At 39.6% G+C, this 19,127-nt stretch overlaps 1 protein-coding gene across 4 annotated transcripts in view; it reads left to right on the forward strand.

The window, feature by feature from the left end:
• ZNF827 (zinc finger protein 827) overlaps positions 1 to 19,127 on the forward strand; it is an 89,572-nt gene that overhangs the window by 24,342 nt on the left and 46,103 nt on the right. For all 4 annotated transcript variants that reach the window (XM_072121782.1, XM_072121790.1, XM_072121799.1 and 1 more), the window contains exons 2-4: positions 492 to 1,487; positions 6,688 to 6,860; positions 9,131 to 9,587. In XM_072121782.1, the coding sequence (XP_071977883.1) occupies positions 492 to 1,487; positions 6,688 to 6,860; positions 9,131 to 9,587 (1,626 nt within the window). The remainder of the gene's footprint in view (positions 1 to 491; positions 1,488 to 6,687; positions 6,861 to 9,130; positions 9,588 to 19,127) is intronic.

Raw genomic sequence — 19,127 nt, forward strand, 5'->3', positions numbered from 1 at the left:
GGGAGGTATGCCATAGGTATTTGGAAAATATCACACAGATGAAGAACTTTTGTTAGGGTCTGTTTAGATCCAAAAATATTTTTGTCATCTACTTCCTAGGAGGAGGTCAAAAGTACAGAATTTCGGACTTTGTATGTTTAATGTTACAGTTGGGACCCATTAAGCACACATGGTGGGAGCTAAATGTATATCACAAATGTAATATTAACCCAGCCAAAGTGACACAATATCCTAAACTGTTCATATCCGAATTATAAATACTTCAATTATTTCACCGTACAAATGTAGAGATGGTATAAAAAATATTTTAAAAACTACACAGCTTTGATTTGGAATCTTCTAAAATGAAATGTACAATGTGGCGGACTGTTCATGGCAACAAAGGCATTTTTGAAATGTATTTATTTTTTTGGACAGCTTCATAAACCTGCGCCAGCTTTTTTTTTTTTGTTTTATATATATTTTAACACTCATTTTCATTTTCCCTGTAGATGGTGCCAGAAGGGAGGAAGTCGGAGAAGTCAGTGAAGAAGAAAACTGGTTTGGTACAAACTCAGAAACCCCATCTGAAGATTCATTTGGCGATATACAAGACAACTTCAAGTTGTCTCCTACTGATGGGGGACGAGAGTCGCCTACATCTCCTGATACATCTTTAGGAAGCGCTACACCAAGTTTAAATGCTGACCTCGGATTTTTTGAGAGTGATGTTTTCAAAGATGCCTCTCATTGTAAGGAACAGTTGTCAACTTCTGCCTCCTCAATGGATGAGGATGATCAATCCGGTGCGAATAAACCAATAAGTAGTAATCTTCGACGGTTACTGGAAGCTGGCTCTGTTCAACTGGGATCCGAAGTGTCTACAAATGGCAGGGAAGATCCACAAAGTCTACAATTTTCTTCTTCCTCTCACCATGCAAAACAGTTAAGTGTTCTTGCTAGAAAACTAGCTGAAAAACAGGAAAGCAATGATCAATATGGGGCTGTACCTACTAACCGGTTTATATGGAGCCAGGATAAATGGCTACAAAACTCAAATAATACATGTGGTCTGTCACCGGATTCTGCAATCCTTAAACTGAAAGCTGCTGCTAATGCCGTCCTACAAGACCAATCGCAACTGCGAACTGAGGAAACCCTAAGGTTTGAGACCTTCACTTCACCATTCAGTTCTCAGTCAGCTAGTTCCACTTTAGCAGCCTTGTCCAAGAAAGTTAGTGAGCGAGGTATGACACCCGGTCAAGAGCGTCATTCTCCAGCAGGTCCATTCCTTTCCTTGGCATCAATGACCTCTTCCGCAGCATTACTCAAGGAAGTTGCTGCACGTGCTGCTGGCAGTATGCTTGCAGAGAAAAAAAAGCCCCACATTTCGGAAGACCCATTACCACTGCCAGAAGACAAGCAAGACAAGGGAACAGCAGTGCAGTCTTTAGAGCTGTTATTGCTCCCTTCACCAAAAGGAAGGTCTTCAAAATCTGGAAGTCAAGGTACAAAAATATAACATTTCCCTAATACAGATGTGGTCATTTTAAAGAATTGTAGTTTGCTTTGACCTGGCACGAATGTTTAGTAGGGTTTATGCCTGAAATTACAGTTAATTGTTATCCAGGATGGCCGATAAACCTCACCTACCAAGATGTGCACCACCAAATTGTGATTTATAATTGAAAAAGGGAAGGGGAAGAGAGCAGGGTTGGATAAGTGGTACATAAAATATTCATATAGGTTTAAAATCTATTTTAAAACTATATGAATAAAAGTTATATTTTATCTACCACTTATCCAACCCTGCTCTTTTACCCCTGCCCATTCCACTTATGCCTAAAATTTATAATATTATTAATGTATTAATATTTTGCCTTGCTAGATGTTTGTGTCTTATCCTGAATTGAGCAACATGTCATACATGTGCACTACTGCTCTGGCTATCTCCATCAGGGAATCTCCAGCTCCTGTATTAGTTTGGGCATACAGGACCCTCCCAATTCAGTGGGAGTATTAGCAGTTGAGCCCAACTAATTGGCATAAGATAAAATCTTAGGCCAAGACCCTTTTTAGTAAAGACAGACTGCAGCTCGCAGAGAGATCAAGTGCCTGTGTCTCTGTTTTGCTCAGTCACCTCTTCCCCTCTTTCTCCCCATCCCCCTCTTCAAAGACCTCTATGAACTGCAGCTTCCTTTCAGTGAAGACAGGTCTAGCTCTAAATTGAGCGGTTTATCAGGGAAGACAGGACAGATATGAGAAGTTTCTTATATCGACCTGAACTAAACCAAAAATCAAATGAGATTTGATGAGGAGAAATACAGATGCAATGGCACTGAAAAAAAGTTAGCAAACTCCTGCCCTCTGCTGGGAAGGACGGCGATGCCAGAACATTTGTGGTCAGGTATGGAAGTGAAGCCACAGTGCCCCAATCACATGCCACAAAGGGAGAATACTATAAAGAGAACACGCAGGGGTATTTTCCCTGGTTAAGGTGTGGAAATTGCAGTAGTAGTTCCCGACAAAACCTCTTATATTCTGCAGTATCTGCTAGGTTAATGTAAATTCACATTAATTCTGAAAAAACGCCTTTTAGAAGCAATACGTTTTTAGGATTTTTGAAAATGCTTTATTTTATTATTATCGCGTTTATTTAAAATGGAATTTTTGGGTTGTTTATGTGTTGAATATGCCTGGATGCTGCAAAAGAAGTCGTCCATTCAAATCAATGGGTAGCAACATTTGGGAAGACTCAATACCAGAAAAAAAGCACAAAAACTTGCACTTAATAATCGTATTGCAGTAGTGTAATGGTAAAAAAAATATCCATTTTATAGTAAGACGCATACTTATTAGGTATGCAGAACACAACTCCTCTGGTTGAGGTAACCTTTCCAGTGCAGGCGCCAAGTAAAATATCCCCTTTCCTTACATGTGCCCTTGTGACTTGGTTGCATAACATCGGGCTTGTCCATGTTCTTTGTGAAGTGTTTGTTGAGATAAGATGTGTCTGTAACACGGGAGCCTCGCTAAATATGCGCACAAGACACATGGCAAGATAAATGAACTCCAGGCCAAATTCTGATGAGGAGGTTACTCATTCCTGCCGCTTCCCAATCCCGAGTATCCTTGGCATAATGGGTAACGGTAATTATACGTTGTAAGACTTTGATTACCGGGCACATTTTACCAGCTGACTTGCATAATACATAAGAGGCTCGGAAGAATTGTGCTCACACAAGAAGTGCTGCATGTGTTTCCAGGTTTTAAAGGAAATTTATGACCTTAATTATAATTTTTGTTTGAAGCTGTCCCTTGGTCATGTAGATTAGTTTGCAAAAATCAATATTTACTATTTTATTATTGAGATGACATTTAATGCTTGTGTGCATCATTGCTTTTCAGTGAGGGAGGGAAAAATTAGTTGGGAAAGTAACAACAAAGTGAAGATAACAAAGTTCAGAAAAGAAAAAATGTGTTCTTGTCTGCAATTTTTTTATATATATTTTTTTGCCAATTTTTTTTTAACATTAAAAGTATGTTCAAACAGGGTTTATTTTTGTCAGATTTTGAAGCAGTGTTCTGCCTCAAACCAGGGGCACTTACTCATAGATTCAGGCACTGAAAGGGAACCTACGGGATCCTTCGGATTGGATTTTAAAGGAAATCTACCATCAAAATTCATCATGATAAACCAGGGGCACTTACTCATAGATCCAGGCACCGGGACTGTGGTAATCTTCTTATATCTGTTATCCATCCTTCCTTCTAAAACAAGCCCTTCCATGCTGTAGCTTCACAGGCTGTTACCATGAGCACTTTCCCCTCTCTATGAAGTTACATGAGAAGGAGGGAGTCGTTCTGAGGAGGGGAGGAGATGCTGTAACAGCTTGTGAAGCATTCAACACAGAGGGGCTCTGTCAACTTGTTATAAAAGTTGATTTTAGAATGAATGTCGCCAAGGATAACAAATATAAGAAGATAACCACAGTCACACTGCCTGGATCTATGAGTAAGTGCCCCTGGTTTATCATGATGGATTTTGATGGTAGATTTCCTTTGGGAGTGCCCCAAAATCTGATCTACAAAAGGGTCATGAAAACCTGCACTAAGGATGCGTATACTGTACATGTCAAGGGTTTCACATTGCATTTTTAAAGCCATGTCCACGAGATGAAGGAAAAAAAATGGCTTCCCTCTCTTATTATATATCACTGACTAGAAGGAGGTGCACGATAATGGATTAATACTAATAATTTATTGCTGCATCATGCCCTAGTAAAAGGCTACATTCACAAGGGCACGCCGATTCTGGATCGTAAAAATACTGAAATATGGTCTGAGAGATCTGTGAAAAACGATTCAGACTGGGAGGTGCTCTACTTTTTGACGGATCAGTCACGTGGTCTGGTAACAGCTGTGCTCACTAATCCATAGAAATGTATTGCATCTAGTTCATTCACGTGCCGTCCCTTCAAAAATGGATGGCACATAGCCGTTTTTTCATGGTTTCATTTATGGATCCTATCAAGGCACCCTATGGATGCAGTAGTCACAACTGATTGGATAACCCTAAACCTGTAATTGTCAGTCCATATATTCCCTTTCTGATATACCAGTGGGGTTTGATTTTCTATCCAGTATTCCCATATGATGGCAACTCCTGATCCCACAATCTGATTGCTTGAAATAGAGAGCGCAGATCTGTAACTTGTTTTTGATGTCTTCCTCTGGATGTGTAGTGTGGTCCCTGTTGCAGTTTTTGCCAGTGAATAATATGAATAGGTTTCTAATAAAATGCTCTTCTATATGAATTATTCAGCTGTGCATTAGAAAACCTCAGATTCTTCACCATGTTGTGAGGTTACCTGAGGACACATAAGACTGTCAGAGACTATGAAAAGGGTAATTTTTTTTTCCTAAAGATGACATCCAAGATTATAGCATGCCTCCAAAAAATAGATTTCTATGTAGTCCCACCCATCTCTCAGTATAAGTCTGACATATAATTATAGTCTCATTTAAAGAGGTTGTCCGACTTATTTTAAAAGTTAAACCAATGTAGGAAATGCTATAAAATAAAAAGTTTTTACTTTTTGAATCACTGTCCATCGAGTAGCAGGTATGATATCTCCCATGTGACTGCTGCAGCCAAACAACGGCCTCATTGATGATACATGGCATAAAGGGCACATGAATTGGCCATGTCTATTTGTGCCCTTTAACATGGAGGCAGTGAGTTGTTTTCAGCTGTCACTTGACCACATACTGGACCAAGGCCACTTGCAACCAACGTTGTGGGGACGGATATCCGGGCAGTTATGGTGCCCGGCTGCGGTACGCTGATACACATGTATATCACTGTAATGTCTCTGGGAAAAAAGATGGAGCATACTCTATCTATAGTACGGCCAAGCACTAAGCGTACCTACGTGGAGGGGAGGCGTGAGCAGGGCTCATCCCTCTGCCTCTCTAGCCGTTTCCAGCTTGGGCATAGCACAATTTTTTGTGCAAGAAGCCTAACACCAATGGCATCCTACAGCCAAAAGTGAATAGAGACTCATGCATAAAAAAATGTAGGACCCTGATGTCAGAATTTTCAGGAGCCTTAAAGGGCTCAAAGACAAGTTAGGCTCTATTCACGGGATAGGGCCTAACTTGCTGATCAGTGGGGGTCTCAGCACCCTGTTGAGACCCCTGCAGATCACAAAAACAAGCGTTCTTGTCTTCGTGGCAAAACCCCTTTAAGGGCATGGTCACATTAATTTCTTTTAATGATGATTTCATAAAATCTTCCATTGAAATCACACCATAGTTTATATGACACAGACTTTCCTTGAAGCGGTGCGGCATTAATGAACTTTTGCTTGTAACCCTGTAGGGATCTATCTTTTTGCTAATCGTATAGGATATTCATACTGTTAAAGAAAATCTACCACCAGGATCAAGGATTGTAAACCAAGCACACTTATATGGAGGAGTTTGCCCCCTCTGGCGGGATCTGCTCTTCTCTTGGCTTCTTATGCCCCTGTTTTTACAAACAAAACTTTCAATATTATGCAAATGAAAATAAATGTTTGTGTGCATGAGGCCTACGTTGGATGGAGATTGATGACGGTGGATGCAACTCTCTATGAAATATTTTGGAGTTATAAAGCTTTGTCATCACATAGTAACATGCAGGGTCTTCGATCAGAGGTTTTACACATGGAAGGGGCTTTTGACTTGGACAGTGTCCCATACAACATAGTATGTTGGGTTTTAAGCTTGATACCTGAAGGTTAAAGATGGATCCTTTCTTAACAGTCTTTGGTCCTGAGATGGTGCTCCTCACGAGCCATGTAGTTGTGCAACCAAGGTGACCCCTAATTCTGTCACATAGACACAGACATATACCTTTTCTGGCTTTATGTTCCAGCATTTGGCTAATTTGGCTAAAAATTCAGACCAGCGAAATGGCATGAGAGAGCAATTGCTCTCTTCTCTTTCATGCCCTCTAAATCTACCCCTTATAAAGAGTCTGTTACATAATAAAGAGTGTTTGTTTTTTAGTTGGGGGCATGTAGTAATTGATTTAGATTTTTTATTAAACTTAGACTTTCAAGAATATTGTCTTATGTTTACTAACCCAATAACAAAAAATTTCCAATACTATAACTTTAAAAAACTTTACTTTACTTGATTTCTTGTAATTTTATGTGAAAGCTCCAGAAGAAGAAGTCGGAAAACCTTTCCAGTGCCCAATCTGTGGACTAGTAATAAAGCGCAAAAGTTATTGGAAGAGGCACATGGTGATTCACACAGGTTTAAAAAGCCATCAGTGTCCACTATGTCCTTTCCGTTGTGCCCGTAAGGACAATCTGAAATCACACATGAAGGTAAGGTTATGTTTTGATACATAGAAATATACGGATTGCTTTGTGCTAGCAATACAAAATGACTTTCATGTGAAATTGCAAGTGTACCATGATTGCCTCGAAACTCTGAAAGGTTTTTTGTGCATCCTTCCTTGTTATTGCAAGTAGATGCTTCACATTGTTAAAACCGTTTGCTGCCAGCTTAACTGCACTGACATCAGGTGGCGCATTAACCCGTTTATCTTCAAAAAACTTTTTTTAAGCTTTTTATTTTATTGAGCCAGTTAAGCTATATAGAGAGAAATGGATTCTAGAAAAGATGTCAAGATATACCGTACATATTCAACTATAAACCGGCTTATCCCCACTCGCCTTGTACTTGGGTATATAGCCAGCAGGCCCCCAGCCGGCCCCCCAGTAGTATATAGCCAGCCGGACCCCAGTAGTATATAGCCAGCCCTCACCCACTCCCTACCCCCAGTATGCCCAGCGTATAAAAAAATAAACTCCGTACTCACCTTTCTGACTCCCCAGCAGGTCCTCTTCTTGCTTCCAGTGTGCTGGCCGCTTGTTGACATTATATTGTATATGTGTGGCTAGCGTACAACGGACCTGAGGCTGCCGGCACACAGGAAGCAAGAATAGAACCTGCGGGGGCATCAGAAAGGCGAATACTGAGTTTATTTTTTTATGCGCTGGGCATACTGGGGGTAAGGAGTTGGTGGGGGCCGTCTGGCTATATACTACTGGGGGCCGTCTGGCTATATACTACTGGGGGCCGTCTGGCTATATACTACTGGGGGCCGGCTGGCTATATACTGGCTGGTGGCTGTGACCAATACACCCTAGTCAATAAATTGAGTCAATAAATTTTCCCATTTTTTGTGGTAAAATTAGTTGCCTCGGCTTATACTCGAGTATATATGGTTTGTGTCGCCAGGTTTTACTCCACTTTAACAGAAATTTGCCTACCCTACCGTCTCTTATGGTTTGTGAGCTACGGATCCAAAAACCCAGGAAGCTAAAAACATAGCTGGAAATGCAAGCTTGGACCTGTATGCCCACAGAACAATTAGCTTGATGAAATATGAAAGATGAGATTCTTATCTTTAATATGACTCATAAAGCATGTTTCTAGGAACAAGAGAAGCAAAGATAGAGGCTTCTGTAGTGACCCTCCAACTGCAACCACTAAGCTTGACACAGAAGACTCATATTTGCAGGACTTGTTAGAAGGGACATTTCATACGGGGGAGGATTGTAATTAATTAGGGTAAAACTTGGTGACTGCTTCCCTTTAACTATATTTTGCAGGATTCTGAAATACTATCTATGCCAAAATCTACTTCTAAGTAGCTACTAGGTGTGAAGCACAACTAAAACATGTTAATTCTTATGTTCTTATCAAATAGGACAGACAGAGAAGACAAGATACAAGATTTTAACATCTCAACAAGCCTTATAATGTGCTGGAAACTGTGATTTTCGAAAATACCTTTATTATTTCATTATGCTATTTCTAAGAAAGTCTTGCAAACTGTATGCTAATGAGGCGGTTAGTGCCCCAAAAGTGTGTCTGTAGCATCCAGAGCACTGTTATTCCTGTCTGGAACCTCTACCCTCTCTGACAGAAAGCAGGACCAATAAAATACAGAGCAAAGTGTTGTAGCCGGTACTACAAAATTACGTCATTATTATTATTCCAATGTGCACCTTTTTAAGTAATGTTTCTATGTTCTAGGACAGCTGTTGAGGTCTGGCCTCTAGAACCTATACTGATCCTAAAAATACAATTGGCCCATGATTGGTTGCAGTGCTCTCTGGCATAGTCCAGCTCTCGGCCACACGGGCAATGCAGAAAACTGAAGCTTGGCTGTATGTACTTGAAGGTAGTAGCAAAGCTGTTCCCAACACAATGGATGGCTGGGCACTATTGTGCAGAAGAGACAGCTTGAAGGGGTTGCCCATTTATTCTTGGGATTAGTGAGGTGCCCTGAGGTCATACGCTTGCTGATCATGCGGTGATGGCATATCCGAACAATATGCAAACACAGAGAACCTGTAATAAACCAAATGCAGTGTGTAATAGAACATCAATGAATTCACAATTTACTGCCATACAGAGGTACAGAGACCAAACAATCACATCTAGTAGTGATTCAAATCTAGTAGTGGGACTACAATAATTGTAATAATAATGGAGATAACTCAAAAAGTTATTTAAAAACAGTAAAAAAAAAATGTATTCTAATATATAACTTTTTTTTTTTTTACAATTGACTCCTCACTAGGTCCACCAGCACCAAGACCGAGGAGAGACCTTCCAGTGTCAGCTCTGCCCTTTCACCTCTTCACGCCATTTCAGCCTGAAGCTTCACATGCGCTGCCATCAGCACTTTCTTCGGGCTGAAGCCAAGGTGAAGGAAGAGCCTAGCGACACTGAGAATAAAGGATCACCTTGTAATAATTCCTTGGGCAGCCATGATGAAGGGAGTGCTTCACCTGCGCAGAGCTCTCTGCTTCCAGATAACTTGTGTCAGATCAATTCATCGTCTGGGAGTTCACTACCTATCAAGGAGGAACCTAAAGACAATGACTGCCCCTCCATGATGCCCTTCCCTGATAGACCGAACAGCAACAGCAGCATGAAGCTGAAGGACTCCTTGGACTTTGTTACATGCCCATCTTCTCTTTTCAGTCAGGATATCTCTGTCAGAACGGCTTCTGATTTTCTGATGAAGTTATCAGGTATGAAATCTCATTTCTTTTTATCTATTCTCTTCAAACCATGGTAAAAGTGTTACATATACAATATGTTAAGGAATTCCATCATCCATTCCTGGGAAGTGAGACCATATAATATTATAGGCTATGGAAACAGAATACTCAAACTTTGGTGTGCATTGACTGAAATATGGCCATTTTAATGTGTGGTTTCACATCATTGTATCAGATCATTGTAAATATGGGCAAAAGTTGAGAATGTGGGACTAAAATGCAGGAGTCTCATGATTGAAAGTTTTCATATTCAATGATACACAATAGTTCCTTAAGTTATTAAGTAATACAGGGATTACTTGAAAACTTAAAGGGGTATTTAAGTCATAGGGTATCCTTTTTCAAGATGATGGGGGATAACTTGATGATTGGTCAAGAGAACGGAATGGAGCGACAGGTAGAATATAAGCTTATGGCATTGACTGAAGTATATTAGTATTCCACCTGGTTATTTTTATCAGTCCCATAGGAATGAATACAGCATGAAGCATGTGTGCCACTAGCTGCTCTAATTATTTAGGGGTACAATGGACCCCCAGTCCCTCCAACTGATTAGGAAGTTATCCTCTATCCCTTGGAAAGGGCAAAACTTGTCGCCACTAGACTAACACTTAAAGAAAACAACTCAGGACAGGTATATTTTGTCATTGCAACTGCAGCCAAAGTATTTTTTGTTCCCTATGAAAATGGGATTTTGATCATTTTGGCTTGGCAAGGGAATGAGTATTAAAGGAAACCCACCACTTCCGATGCTGGGTATAAGCAGCAAATGCCGTGCACCAGCTCAGGGTGCCGGCGCTTACTTTCGTTATGTTTTTAAAACGATACGAAGCATTTAACCCTTTATTAATCTTTAATATACGAAGTGGCTGCACTGCACCATGGTACGTGCTCGGCGCACCATGTGCGTGACCACTTTGTGCGCCTGAATAGGAAGTGGTCGCGTGCATATATAAAGATTAATAAATCGTTTAAAAGCCTTATATCGGTTTAAAAACATAACAAAAGTAAGCGCCGGCACCAGCTCACCCTGAGCTGGTGCACGGCATTTGCTGCTTATACCCACCATCGGAAGTGGTGGGTTTCCTTTAATCATGAGGCTTTATTACGGACACCTGTGCAGTTGATCATTAGAAGCTGGTAACTTCCTAAACTTTAGCCCCAGAGTACAGAGACCTTCATTAGAGGTCACAGTGGGGAGAGAAGTCCGTCTGTTATTAGAAATTGTAAGTCAGGTGTCCTATAGTTACATTCACAGGGCCATGTGCTCTCCCCGATCGGATCCTTGGCGAGCACAGGTCTGGTTGGAGAAATGTGGGGGTAAAGAGCCCTTCACCTTTTCCCTCCCTTGACCATTGCCATGCTGCAAATCTGCCCAAATATAGGACATGTCCTATATGTTGCGGCCTAGCTACCCGGTTCGGTTGCGTTGAGGTGTGAGACATCATGTGCTCACCTCTCTAAGCCCTGGTGCCATAGATCTCAATGGGGGCTCTTATCTGGTCGCAATTTGTGCAGCCAGATCACGCACCCCATTGTGGTTGTTTGAATGTGGCCAAAGTCGACCTTAGCAGGACAAAGAAGAAGATTAGAAACAAGTTAGTTAAAAAAATAATACAGAACGAAGAAGGAGGATAGAATCTTCCGCTAGGTCCAATGGAGTACACACAGAGGATGAAAAATTTGGTGCAGCTTTGCCAGAAAATTAAAAAGATCACCATGTGTGAGCCCCATTGGGGACAGGGACTGTCGTAATCTGTGTGCACTATATAAATAAATAATTATTAAATTATTATTATTATTGTAAAGCAGAGCTACCATAATAAGATAATACACAGTGCCCAGCTTTACCGTTTATGTTTTCCAGCTCTATAAAGGGGTATGACCTAAACCGTGCCAAATTGCGCTGCAGAGTTTCACGCTAAATAAGCCACTTAATACACGGTATAAACTAGAATAGAAAACCTAAAGATGCATCAGATCTGTGGTACAGCCTGAGCCAACTGAGATAAATTTGCTACATTTTAAGACTGATGTTATTGCTCATCCTGGCACGAGTCAGGAGCCATACTGCACACCCAGCTCTGTACTGCAGTGATATGTGTATAACGCTTACAACTATCCTAATATGTGAGCTATTCAAGAGACGGGGAATACATGGCTATAGCACAGGCAGTGCTGGAAAAACAATGGCGTATAGCTGCTATAAAACCTGATTATAAAAAGCTTTCAGATACAAAACAAATGTCTCCAATGGTTTGTATTTCACAGTTTAGACAGCCCCGACCCACGATACCTAATTCCCTCCCGCCATTATACACTAGTAATGACCTGCTTCTCTGCTTGGTAATATCCCTAATAGACTGGAAAGAGGATGCACATGGTTGCTATGCTTAAATAAAGAGTAATGTATAACTATAAAATGTAAAAGCTAGTCAAGGGGTTATACTTCAGATTGGGCAGCATCAAATACAATAACCATTCAGCATCTTTAAACACATCATTGTCAGGAGACAAAGGCGAGCGAGCTGGGAACGGTTCACTAAAACTTTGTTAAATTACTGATGCACCATTATAAAAGCCGCTATACATCTGTGAATAATAGTCCAGCTCTGTTCAAAGCTTGATCATTTTGCGGCTGTACAATATCGCCTATCTCTCTTGCATTTACCCTTTGACCAACCATATTCCAGCAAATTACTCAAATTATGAGCTGGCAGAGTTTAGCCAGCGAAGCAGTAGAATAGTAATGAATTCACATTTATAGTTAAAATAAATCTGTTTTGGTGTTTTAGAAATAGAATTTTTTTTTTAATTTTTAAGTTTTTTTTGTTTAGTTTTTTTGTCCATGTGATGATAACAGATACATTAGAGGTCTCGGGAGATTGACAGAGCTCTTAAATGGATGGTAATTGGCTTGTGAAAAATACGAGTCACATTTTACTAAATGTCATGTGCGGAATGACTCGTAGCTGAAAATATTACAGTATATTGTTCTTTTTTATTTTTCCTTTTAATGTCGGCCGATGTGTTCCTGGAAAAGCTTAGTTCTCATGTCCCTTGATCCTTGCTCCTTGGAGAGTGTGGCGCTTTTGACCTTTGAATGCAGGCGGAGAGAGGATTCAATGGTTATAAAGATCACATTTTAAATGGAGGGAAAAAAAATCGGGAGTAGGAGGTAACTGTCTACATGATGAACTGTGATTAGATTTTGCCTTTTAATCATTTGACATTTTCTACAAAATAGCAACTTTTGTAGGCCCCGGACATACAGCACCATTGTCTCCATAATATTATTAAGGGAAGAGTCAGAGAAAGTTTATTTAATTCTGTTTATTATGCTCAGAGATGAGTTGTTTTACAGAAAATTTTTACTGTGAAACCCACAAGCCGTTTGCAACTGTATCTGGAAACTAATTTTATTAATGTCAAGTATACAGCAAAATGCTATTTCATATCACACATGGACCAGCAAAAACGCACATGGAAATGAAAGAATTGGAAACTCACACCACAAACCCCAAGTGTTTTGGAACTTGTCCAGGTAACCTCTACTTTTATACACCAAATGGTTAAACGGGACAACCAAATTGTTCAGTTTCCTTCACATAGAAAGAGGTTGAGGTGCCATCCAGTGCAAAGCTATGGCTTTCCTGTCTAGGAAAAGAGACTCTCAGAAATATCTGTATGTGATCTCTCCAGGACTCTTCATCCACAACCCCATAATTTCTTGATTCAATGGCACAGGCCTATGCAATACTTACGACAGCAGGGTTGTCGCAGAACACCAAAAGGGTTGAGCTCTGGACACGCCCCTACTATGTGCCGAAAGTGTACATCTAATGCAATGTGGGATAGGTACTCTCCCCATCCTATATAACCTCTCTGAGGTCAAGTAACATGGATGTAAAAAGAAAAGCTGGATCATTGTTTGCGGAGGAGATATTTGCTTATTTCCCATTATCTATAAGTTTTCCTAGTTTGGACAAGGAAAATCATACCTCTTTTGCTACCTTGTAAGGCAGTCCCATAAAGCATTATTTTCAGGAAGCTTAACCTTAATGACATGGTGTGGGATTAAAACCAAACCAGTATATGTATTCCAGTAGGAACAGACTCACAACTGTAGGAGCAAAGATAGAATAATTCTTGTATTTTTTGGACTATAAGACACACTTTTTATCAAGAAAAAATACAAATAATGAAGATTCATTATTTTTTCCAGATGCACTGTATTGTCATGTACAAAAAAAGTAATATGATCAAGAAGTGAGGTTAATAGTCTTGAACTGGTTAAAGAAAGCATCGGTACAAATCTGTTAATTGCTTAAACATCTCTTCTGTGAAGCTTTTCCTGCATGGAGGGACATGTTATTTAACAGTCCAAAAATGGGGACATTTCCTAGGAAAAAAAAATCTGTCTTTAACCGTGGAGATTATTAGCCATATTGTCAGAGGCTTTAGGGGTTGTCACTGTTCCTGTGATTTTATCTAATGGCAATCAGGGCAAAGGGTAGTAAGATGCTGCTCCAGCTAGTTCTCTTACCACAAGGATAATGTACAACATCTAGCCCCGTTATTTTTTCTACATCAATATTGTCTTATACAGTTTTGTGAGAGACTGTGGTACAGTACAGTACAGGATGCATAGGTGGATCCAAAAAATGTGGAGCGTAATTTCCCCAATGAATACCAGATAAAAAATAGGGACTTCTACTGGCGCAGCCCAAGGAATCACGACTATACGTAAAGCTCCATCGTGACTCAATATTAATCAGGATAAAATACATACAGGTAAAATCTGTAGACCTGACGAAGCGCCGGTTGTGGCGCGAAACGCGTTGTCATTTTTATTCTTCCGATTTTATCTGTATGTATTTTATCCTGATTGTAATATTAAATTGAGTCACGATTGAGCTTTACATATAGCCGTGATTCCTTGGGCTGCGCCAGAAGAAGTCCCTATTTTTTATCTGGTATTCATTGAGGAAATTAAACTCCACATTTTTTGGATCCACCTATGGATTCTCTACAACCTGAGGAGAGCAAATCACCCACGGGCAAGGACGGGGCAGCACCCAAAAACGTGATCTGACAGTGTTGTGACAAGGTGAGCAGAATATACATAAGAATTCATATACACTCGAAGGAAATCACTTTTATTTGCACTAGGCAGCGCCTGTTGTTTTTTCTTTCCTCTGTATAGTACAGTACAGGGTGGGGAGTTACGTGATGCAAATTACAATTTTTGGAAATTGCAATCTTGTCTTACAAACCAAGTTTAGTTGTAGTCCACAGTTCCACTGTACTACTATTTATTGTGTATTTCCTCTTTTCCTTTAAGCTGTTTATATACGTAGTGTTCTGATGGCTTTTACACTATTGCCCATTATAAAACATACTGCAGCAGTCATGATCTTGCCTTGCCTTGGTCTATCAGGTCTGTGACGCACTTATTTGGCTTTGCTGGTCTATATGTGCGAAACAGTCATTGTCGTCATGAACCTCAAATACAGTAAATCACAAGCAAGGAATTGAAATCACATTTGGTCTTGAGAATCTGAACAATAGTGCAATAGAAAAGGTCAGAGCCGGCTGTCAGAATGAACTCTATACATCAGATTGCACAGTGAGAAATCTATTGAAATACTGATATGCCAGGAGACACATGCAAATGTGTTTCATTTATGCAAAAGGCCTAGCCATTTCATGGTGACTTACTAAAGGTCCCTGCACCTGACCTATAAGCTTTGTTGCCTAGCAACGTGATATAAAGTCACAGGGGTTGAAGGATGTATCTGTAATATGTTTCTTCACTCAGATGCAGCATTTGGATGGCAATGTAAACGTGAACACTGGCTTTTATGTGAAAGAGGCTTTTTCTATCCATCACTTTGAAGAAATGTATTATATTTATACTCCACATCTCGGCTCACACTAGAAAATGTTGTTTTAAATCCACCAAAAATCTTAGAACACATAAGCCGTTCTATATCTTTTATTGGAATATTGTTTATTGGAAATTTAAGCAATTTCCAGAATTTCAACTTTGATGCCAATACTAAGTGTCCTATTAAAATAAGTTTTATCAATTATACAATTTTAAGGAATTGAACAGAAAAATCAGATTGTCAATGTTTTGGGGTTTTTTGTCCTTGGACAATCCTTGCAGAGCGGGCTGGCCTACCTCTCCTCGCCGGGCGCTGGCTACAGACAGACATGGTGTTGTTTACTTGCTTTTATGTGTGTCCTTGGTCCCGCTTCACCTCACCAATCAAAGTGAACAACCATAGTTATTTCTGTAGTAAACCGGCATCAGGATGAACAATATTGAACAGCTTTCTTATCAAAGGTATGAAAACAGTATCCTAAAAAAGCATAAATAATATGATGCATTGTGTATCTTTAGATTCTGATACTATTTGTTGCCGCTCCATCTTTAACCCTTAGATAGCAAATGCCCTACCCTTAGGGCAGCGAACACAGTCATCTGTTGCGACGTGTAAATCGTTGTACGCCTCAGGAGCTTCTTAGCCAGCAGTTGTCAGCTGTAACCATCTGACACCCTAATATGGCAAGATATCTGGCAAAAGTATAAAAAAAATAGCTATTTTTCAATGTCCTCCAGCCATTGTCCAGTTTTTAAAAGCTCCTGTGGGGTAAATCACCAAGTTAGGCCTAAAAGGGCCCCTGCTGCTTTTTCACTCCTTAGCCCTGTCGTACAGCTAGGTTCATAAATATTCGGACAGAGACAAAAAAATTTTCTCATTTTTGGTTTTGTACATTACCACAGTGAAACTTTAACAAAACTATTCATATGCCGTTAAATTTGAGACTTCTAGCTTTAATTTAGTGGGTTGATCAAAATAATGCATAATAATATGAGGAACTAAGGATTTTTTAAACACTACCCCTTATTTAAAGGGGCTCAAAAGTTATTGGGCAACTTAAATAACTCTGAATAAAACCCTTTGTTTGGAATGATTGCCTCAAGTTTTGAACTCCTTCAATTGATGTTTGTTTGTGACCTTCCAAGTGAAATGTGGCTCAATGGGTTGAGATCAGGTGAATGACTTGACTATTCAAGAATATTCCACTTCTTTGCTTTATTAAACTCCTGGGTTAAGGTTATTCCCAAGCCATCACACTTGGGTACAGCATATTGGGCACTAAAATGATTTTCGCTTTGCACCATTGGAAATTTCTTTTTGGAAATAACCTGTGGGGTACAGGAATTCCTGTAGATCTGATGGTAGATTCCTCCTTCCTGCCTCTGCCCTAATCTATAATTTAATAATCCTGAAATCTATTCTAAATTGTTAAAAAACCTTATATTATTAATATGTACATTAATTGCAGAGGCTACTGGGGTGTGTCCTTGCCTGGCCGGGCACTGGAAACTAAGGCTAGTACACTCCTCAGTAGCCTCTGCAGTTAGTTTACATATTACTAAAATAACATTTTTTCACAAATTTGATAAAGTTTAAGGATTATTTAATTACAGATTAGGGCAGAGGCAGATAGGAGGGATCTACCATCATATCTACTTCTTATGGTAGATTCCTCATGATGGTAGGTTTCTTTTAAGGACACCCTACTTACAGACGTCCCCTAGACGGACCTCTCTGCCCACTATTACCTCTGGTCACCTCTCTAGAAGCTGGTAATTTTCTGAACTTTAGTCCCAGGCTGCAATGATCAGCTATAAGGTGTCTGTAATGAAGCTTTATTGTTAATCCTTGTTCCCTTGTCAACACAACATTTTGAAAATCCAATAGTGACAAGGAACAAAAAATAACTTGTCTGGAGTTAAGATTACAAAATATTCATGTTCATCTTAAGAACAAACCTACATTACCTATCTTGTATGTAACCCGGGGGCTGTAACCCGGTAATGTTCTTATCCTTCCCGGCCTTTCCTGTCTACTAAAGCAGTTTTCAGTCACACGTATATTTCCTTTTTTAAGGAAAAATTGTTTAACAAACTGTGGAGTGCATTTTCTTTAACAATTTGTGAAAATTAAAATTTTGGCAGCTCAAGCATCATTTTATTGGGAAAAAAAAATATTTTTAATTTTAGGTACAAATTGTAACAACATCTATAAAACACCTCCAACTACTTAGATAAAGACTGGGGGTCACAAAACTGTGGGTCAAGAAAGGTAGCAGGTTTTTGGGCAATAAGAATGACTATCACAATGGCATTTACACAATGCAAAATACCGGGTGTTGGTTTCCATGGGAAGGCCTATGCCATCAGGCCGAAGCCCGTCCCTGTGTGCTTATAGACCCATATCACCATATTCATACGCTGATAACTTTTTTATATACTTTATTGTACAGAGCTGTGTAAGGTGTCATTTTTTTGCAGGATGAGTTAACATCTTCATTGATAACATTTTGGTGACTTTACATTTAAATTTTTATGTGTGCAAAAAAAAGTGATAATTCAGAATTTTGGATGTTTTTTTCCCCCGTTGTGGGGTTCACCGCAGGGAATAATCACTTTTAAATTATGCCAGATTTTGGGAAATGAGAATACCTGATAAGTTTATAGTTTTTTTTAATTTCTGTTTTAGGGTTTGGGTTATACTTTTATTTTTTTTTAACCCTAGGGGTCCTCAACACTGATAAAGTAATACAATATTGCAGTGTGTTGTAAATTTACTGTCTAGGCAACTGTTTAGCACCCATCGAAGATGGCGGCACCACTGTCATATAACCAGTTAAGACCCTCATTCTGTTCCAACACCGATTGTGGGTGTTAGTATCAGGTATTTATTAAAACCCACCATGTATGCAGCTGGTCTTGAGCCCTTTCCATACCACCTTACAATGTCATGATGTAAAGTTCCTGCCAGTGTACATTGATTTCATTTTCACCTATTAGAGGTAGCTCCCTTTACTTTAATGTACAGATGAGACCTCCCTTTAATGTAAGGAAGAGTTTGATTTCCCCCTAGGCCTACCAGGACTGAGTAGGTCAGTTGTAGTAGTATTGAGAAAGCAAGCCAAGCGAGCAGATCATTAGGGTTTAGTTTGTTTGGGTTGCAGAGATTTTACATTACTGCCATACACTAACACACGGCTTTGCTTGCTGACTTTAAAATTAAATTAAAGAAACAGTTCGCTCTTGATATTTTTTCCATTTACTCTTTGACCTCAAAGATGACCTGATGCTTTCTCTGGTAATTGTTATATCCTTCCTCTGTTTGTTCCCTTAATCTATTTTTATAGCCTCGGTCAATACCCAGTCATATACAGAAGTTTCTATTTTAGCAATGCACGTATCAGCAACAAGAATGGTGTGAATCCAACATTACATGAAGAAGGAACATTCTAGTTTTCTTTTTCCTTATAAAATATAACCTTCATAAATTGATATTGGATTAGAACCAGCCATGAGCTGCTCCCAGGGTGTGTTATCCCAGACCTTGGATGTAGTGCACCTTTATACCAGTAGAGGCAGTACAACTCTCCCTTAACTGTAGTTGGTATCCATCCTGTAGG

The sequence above is a fragment of the Engystomops pustulosus genome, chromosome 1, assembly GCF_040894005.1.
Source record: "Engystomops pustulosus chromosome 1, aEngPut4.maternal, whole genome shotgun sequence".
Lineage (NCBI taxonomy): Eukaryota > Metazoa > Chordata > Amphibia > Anura > Leptodactylidae > Engystomops > Engystomops pustulosus.